Genomic DNA, 7,500 nt, shown 5'->3' on the forward strand with positions numbered 1-7,500 from the left:
CTCTAAGCAAGAGGGTAATACTTCTCAAGCCAAGCCAGCCTGGAGGCCAATGCAAGGCTGGAACAAAGGAAAGCAGGCCAAGAAACCTGCCACTGCTACCAAGACAGCATGAGATGTTGGCCCCCGATCCGGGACCGGATCTGGTGGGGGGCAGACTCTCTCTCTTCGCTCAGGCTTGGGCAAGAGATGTTCTGGATCCTTGGGCACTAGAAATAGTCTCCCAAGGTTATCTTCTGGAATTCAAGGGGCTTCCCCCAAGGGGGAGGTTCCACAGGTCTCAATTGTCTTCAGACCACATAAAAAAACAGGCATTCTTACATTGTGTAGAAGACCTGTTAAAAATGGGAGTGATTCATCCTGTTCCATTAGGAGAACAAGGGATGGGGTTCTACTCCAATCTGTTTGTAGTTCCCAAAAAAGAGGGAACATTCAGACCAATCTTAGATCTCAAGATCCTAAACAAGTTTCTCAAGGTTCCATCGTTCAAAATGGAAACCATTCGAACAATTCTTCCTTCCATCCAGGAAGGTCAATTCATGACCACGGTGGATTTAAAGGATGCGTATCTACATATTCCTATCCACAAGGAACATCATCGGTTCCTAAGGTTCGCATTCCTGGACAAGCATTACCAGTTTGTGGCACTTCCGTTCGGATTAGCCACTGCTCCAAGAATTTTCACAAAGGTACTAGGGTCCCTTCTAGCGGTGCTAAGACCAAGGGGCATTGCAGTAGTACCTTACTTGGACGACATTCTGATTGCTCAGTCAGTGGAATGGGGACTATACAGACTTGTCTCCGACGATACAAGTAGATCAGAGGACCAGAGATTCACTCCGTTGGTGGCTGTCCCTGGACAACCTGTCACAGGGGATGAGCTTCCGCAGACCAGAGTGGGTCATTGTCACGACCGACGCCAGTCTGGTGGGCTGGGGCGCGGTCTGGGGACCCCTGAAAGCTCAGGGTCTTTGGTCTCGGGAAGAATCTCTTCTCCCGATAAATATTCTGGAACTGAGAGCGATATTCAATGCTCTCAAGGCTTGGCCTCAGCTAGCAAAGGCCAAGTTCATACGGTTTCAATCAGACAACATGACGACTGTTGCGTACATCAACCATCAGGGGGGAACAAGGAGTTCCCTGGCGATGGAAGAAGTGACCAAAATCATTCAATGGGCGGAGACTCACTCCTGCCACTTGTCTGCAATCCACATCCCAGGAGTGGAAAATTGGGAAGCGGATTTTCTGAGTCGTCAGACATTTCATCCGGGGGAGTGGGAACTCCATCCAGAAATCTTTGCCCAAATTACTCAATTGTGGGGCATTCCAGACATGGATCTGATGGCCTCTCGTCAGAACTTCAAGGTTCCTTGCTACGGGTCCAGATCCAGGGATCCCAAGGCGACTCTAGTAGATGCACTAGTGGCACCTTGGACCTTCAAACTAGCTTATGTATTCCCGCCGTTTCCTCTCATCCCCAGGCTGGTAGCCAGGATCAATCAGGAGAGGGCATCGGTGATCTTGATAGCTCCTGCGTGGCCACGCAGGACTTGGTATGCAGACCTGGTGAATATGTCATCGGCTCCACCATGGAAGCTACCTTTGAGACGAGACCTTCTTGTTCAAGGTCCGTTCGAACATCCGAATCTGGTCTCACTCCAACTGACTGCTTGGAGATTGAACGCTTGATCTTATCAAAGCGAGGGTTCTCAGATTCTGTCATTGATACTCTTGTTCAGGCCAGAAAGCCTGTAACTAGAAAAATCTACCACAAAATATGGAAAAAATATATCTGTTGGTGTGAATCTAAAGGATTCCCTTGGGACAAGGTAAAAATTCCTAAGATTCTATCCTTTCTTCAAGAAGGTTTGGAGAAAGGATTATCTGCAAGTTCTTTGAAGGGACAGATTTCTGCCTTGTCTGTGTTAATTCACAAAAAGCTGGCAGCTGTGCCAGATGTTCAAGCCTTTGTTCAGGCTCTGGTTAGAATCAAGCCTGTTTACAAACCTTTGACTCCTCCTTGGAGTCTCAATTTAGTTATTTCAGTTCTTCAGGGGGTTCCGTTTGAACCCTTACATTCCGTTGATATTAAGTTATTATCTTGGAAAGTTTTGTTTTTGGTGGCAATTTCTTCTGCTAGAAGAGTTTCAGAATTATCTGCTCTGCAGTGTTCTCCTCCTTATCTGGTGTTCCATGCAGATAAGGTGGTTTTACGTACTAAACCTGGTTTTCTTCCGAAAGTTGTTTCTAACAAAAACATTAACCAGGAGATAGTCGTGCCTTCTTTGTGTCCGAGTCCAGTTTCAAAGAAGGAACGTTTGTTGCACAATTTGGATGTAGTTCGTGCTCTAAAATTCTATTTAGATGCTACAAAGGATTTTAGACAAACATCTTCTTTGTTTGTTGTTTATTCTGGTAAAAGGAGAGGTCAAAAAGCAACTTCTACCTCTCTCTCTTTTTGGATTAAAAGCATCATCAGATTGGCTTACGAGACTGCCGGACGGCAGCCTCCTGAAAGAATCACAGCTCATTCCACTAGGGCTGTGGCTTCCACATGGGCCTTCAAGAACGAGGCTTCTGTTGATCAGATATGTAAGGCAGCGACTTGGTCTTCACTGCACACTTTTACTAAATTTTACAAATTTGATACTTTTGCTTCTTCTGAGGCTATTTTTGGGAGAAAGGTTTTGCAAGCCGTGGTGCCTTCCATCTAGGTGACCTGATTTGCTCCCTCCCTTCATCCGTGTCCTAAAGCTTTGGTATTGGTTCCCACAAGTAAGGATGACGCCGTGGACCGGACACACCTATGTTGGAGAAAACAGAATTTATGTTTACCTGATAAATTACTTTCTCCAACGGTGTGTCCGGTCCACGGCCCGCCCTGGTTTTTTAATCAGGTCTGATAATTTATTTTCTTTAACTACAGTCACCACGGTATCATATGATTTCTCCTATGCAAATATTCCTCCTTTACGTCGGTCGAATGACTGGGGAAGGCGGAGCCTAGGAGGGATCATGTGACCAGCTTTGCTGGGCTCTTTGCCATTTCCTGTTGGGGAAGAGAATATCCCACAAGTAAGGATGACGCCGTGGACCGGACACACCGTTGGAGAAAGTAATTTATCAGGTAAACATAAATTCTGTTTTTGTGATGGGGTGTTTATATGTTTAGATATGTTTTCTCACATATAATTAATGGCAAAATAATTCTCTAAACTTCTCAGTTTCATGGAATCAAGTTGTGTAGTGTACGTGTGCCAGGAAATGTTACCGTATACTTAAAGGGACGGTAAGGTCAAAATGAAATGAACAATTTTACTTCTGTTATAGAATATACTTTATTTTCTTGGTCTCCTTTTTGCTTCTTTTCAAGGGAGCATACTGAGGTATCCTCAGGAGCGTGCAAGTATCTTAAGTGGTCTATATGCTACCATATAGTGTTCTGTTTTTAATTAATTTTGAATTGCTTGCCCCTTTTTAAATTCTGTACCATTCCTGGACTTTGTTTGCAATAATGTGAATTTGCCATTAGATATGACACCTCACATGATCAGGCTACAAACAAAAGATTATGTTGGAGCTGTGCTTAAATGAGAGGCAGAATTTTATTAATTTTTTTGCTTTCGAGTGGCTGGGGAGTAAGATAACTTAGCTGAAATATATTCCGGCCAATCAGCAAAGGAGAGAAGATAAACCTACTCCAGACAATTCAAGGGGTATTCGTCTGGACTGCAAAGCAATGCAATTTTTTATGACAAAATGCAGATGCACATTTTATTAGGCATGCAATAAATATCTAGTACATATAAAGCTAATAACTCTGAAGTCCCTTAAAGGCAACTTTATAACTTTGTAATTCCGAATGCGGCACAAATAAAAACATATTCACCTGTTGTCTCTATTCTGCAGCAACAGTAACACCATTGTTACGGCTGCTGTTCGGCACTGGTGCACCCTGTAGCCATGTTAATTTGTTTTGTCCAAGGAACTTGTGCAATATTTTATAAATCCATTTCAAACAAATATTCATAATTTGTCTCAGTTACTATATTTCTGTCTGCCAAAGGTTGATGGAGTTTAATTGTCCCTAAAACATAATTACAAATCATGCAGACGGATTTAAATAGACGATTTAATAGGTTTAGGCAGGGGTGAACTGGCAAACATTCTGCCTGCAGAGGAGTCGCATATTGACCCATCGTATGCTGGTGCTACTTGTCCTGCTAGTGATGTAACCCCAACAATTGTATCCCCTATTTTGCATTCAGAAGCCAGACGCACATGAGTCATGTATTCCTTACTATTGATTTGGAATGTAATTATTATATTATCTCAATCTCTGTCTAATCATATTGGTTGCATTTTTTTTATAGTTTTTAAACATTTTAGAAGCTATGATTTACAGAGCCGGGCTCCTGGGATGATTTTTACCCCTCTGCAGCTTCCCAGGAACATTAATATATCCAAAACATATTAACTGGACGTACATTTGTCACTTTCATATGGCAGTGAATGCAGAATATGACCAATGCCAGCGCATTCGGAGAGGGACGACTTCTTGTGAAAGTGACACATACTAAGATCTGGATTTGCACAAATCTTTGTGTTGTACTTTCAAAAAAAGAAATCCGGCTCTGGCGGAGGTCATTTCCAGCATTCGTTGCTAAACAAAAGTGATGAGTGCGCATGTCTAATACTACTTTTTGGTCTTCTGCTTCTGGAGGTCTGTTATTGGCCAATAGTGGTTTGGGAATCTTCCATATAGGCCAGTGAGCAGCCTGTCCCTAGGGGAATGTTTTACACAAAATATTTTGTGGAGGGGGGTTCTCACTGTCCTTGTGCAACTATATTTAATGTCAATTTGAACAAAATGAGGGTTCATTCCACTTTATTTAAACAACAAAAAGTTGCTTTAAATTGAGTTCTATAGAGATATTATCCAACCAGAATTTTGCTCAAAATATTGTGCTAAGAGTTTCACATAACACATCACATGACTTCAGTAGATATCCTAGGTGCCTTCCACAGGGTAAATGATAGACTGTAATGTATTTTTTTTTTCTTCATCATTATGAATATTGCTATTATGTGATTAGTAACCCCACAGAGACAGCACTGATGGAGATAGCCATCTCGGGGCTTGTAAGAAGAGAATATTTTAAAATTGTTGCCAATGACTGTACCTTAATATTTTGCATAATAAATTGGTAATGTGTGAATGATAAAACTTTACATATGTAGAACACAATATGTTGGCCAGACTGTAGCCATAGTTAATTCCATAGACATGATTGGTGGCAGTAAAAGAGTTTGAAAAAAGAAAAGTTGTTTTTTTCAGGATGTGTGTTAACTTTAAAAAGGAAAGAGACCTTAAATAAAACCTTATTCATAAAGTGTATAGGGTGATATTTTTTTATTATTGTTGTTTCATGTGATTGCCTCTGTCTCTTCTATAGGAAGCTGCACAGTGGAATGAAGACCTACGGATGTGAGTTGTGCGGAAAGAGATTCCTGGACAGTTTGAGACTTCGAATGCACTTGTTGGCCCATTCAGGTAAGTTTTCTATACACAGTTGCATATTCTAGAGTGTGGCATGATAGCATTTTGTTATCTATTCTAACAAATGATATTCTAAAATATAAAAAAACTTCTATATAACACAAAGTATAGTGTTCTAGATTCCAGTAACATGGTACCTGCAGTATTAATACAACTTGTGTGTGTGTGTGTGTGTGCCCTGTATGATGGTATCATCCATGTTTATTGGAGTCTTTTAAATTAGATAATTAAATATTATAGCACAATAAAATAGCGTTGTCCCTACCAGCCTACTCTATAATTAACAACCCCACTTTATTTACTCATTGACCCTTCAGTAATAATTATACGCAGTGGCGTATTTAGGTTTTGTGCTGCCCTAGGCACTCAAAATTATGCCTCCCCCTTCCCTTTAGGCCTACTTTAACATTCCTTTTTTTTCTCTCCCAGAATTCAAAATAACTTAAAAAAATACACATAGTGTAATACATATATAAATAATTGCAGTGTGTGTATGTGTATATATGTGTGTGTGTGTGTATATATATATATATATATATATATATATATATGTATATATATGTATGTATATGTGTATATAGTGTCCCTCTCACCCCCTCTTCACTAGTCAGTGACCTTCTCATAGTCATTATACATCCTTCCACCACTGCCCTGTTCGTACCGCTCTGCACAACTTGTTACCCCCATACTTCCCTCCAGCACTCACCACCCCCCTCCCTTCAACAGACCCTTCGCTTCATCTTTCTGCTCTAACTTAAAACAACTTTTCGAGGGGCTTCAGATCGCATAATGTATTCCGTGCAGTAGTGTGTAAATACTCACCGCAGCCTCTGAGCCTCTCGATCTATACAGCCCCCCTCCCCAGGGATGTCAGCCAGAGAAGCGGACTGTGATCCCTGTGTCCGGTGCTTTACATTTTACATTCCAACTACCAAAGCCAATGATGTGCAAGCTCCGTCGCAGGCCACTGAGATACCGCGCATGCGCATATCGCATGGTTGAATCTAACCATCAGCGACATCTGACGGGCATTGTTAGAAATGCAGACGGAATATACACAGGAACGTCAGACCCCAAATACTCTATAAATGCAGCGGCCGGGGGCAATGGAAAAAAGTCCCCCCCCCCCCCCCAAATTTGCCGCCCTAGGCATGAGCCTTAATACGGCCCTGATTATACGTCTTTCCACTGCCAACATGTGCCCACCCTTTACTCACCTAAGGTTTGCACCCACTCTCTGTTCACCAGCTTTATGTGTATTTATCCCTCCCTAACAAATTTCTGCCTACTCACAAAATCAGTTTAATGTTCTTACTTCCCCCCACCAGCCTGCATGCCCACTCTACTCGCTATCCCTGTGTGTTCACCCACTCCGAACACAACCCTCTTCACTACAGCGCTAACCTGTAAAGGGAAGGGGTGGGATTGGGTAGGTTCTCACACTCCTGCATCTAATGTTTGTAGTGTGTGTGTGAGATGTGAGCCTTACTGTTCTGACACTCTATGGGTTATTAAATGCCTTCAGACTGACACTATATGGGTTATTAAATGCCTTCAGACTGACACTATATGGGTTATTAAATGCCTTCAGACTGACACTGTATATGGGTTATTAAATGCCTTCAGACTGACACTGTATATGGGTTATTAAATGCCTTCAGATTGACTCTATATATGGGTTATTAAATGCCTTTAGATTGACTCTATATATGGGTTATTAAATGCCTTCAGACTGAGACTATATATGGGTTATTAAATGCTTTTATACTTGACACTATATGGGTTATGCCTTCAGACTGACACTATATGGGTTATTAAATGCCTTTATACTGACACTATATATGGGTCATTAAATGCCTTCAGACTGACACTATATATGGGTCATTGAATGTCTTTATACTGACACTATATATGGGTCATTAAATGCCTTTATACTGACACTA

The 7,500-nt window shown here is 41.6% G+C and overlaps 1 protein-coding gene across 1 annotated transcript in view; it reads left to right on the top strand.

Moving 5' to 3' along the window:
* ZBTB16 (zinc finger and BTB domain containing 16) overlaps positions 1-7,500 on the top strand; it is a 197,132-nt gene that overhangs the window by 121,874 nt on the left and 67,758 nt on the right. Inside the window, exon 3 of the mRNA XM_053690112.1 lies at positions 5,454-5,551. Within this exon, the coding sequence (XP_053546087.1) occupies positions 5,454-5,551 (98 nt within the window). The remainder of the gene's footprint in view (positions 1-5,453; positions 5,552-7,500) is intronic.

Source organism: Bombina bombina, chromosome 8 (genome assembly GCF_027579735.1).
Source record: "Bombina bombina isolate aBomBom1 chromosome 8, aBomBom1.pri, whole genome shotgun sequence".
In the NCBI taxonomy this organism is placed as follows: domain Eukaryota; kingdom Metazoa; phylum Chordata; class Amphibia; order Anura; family Bombinatoridae; genus Bombina; species Bombina bombina.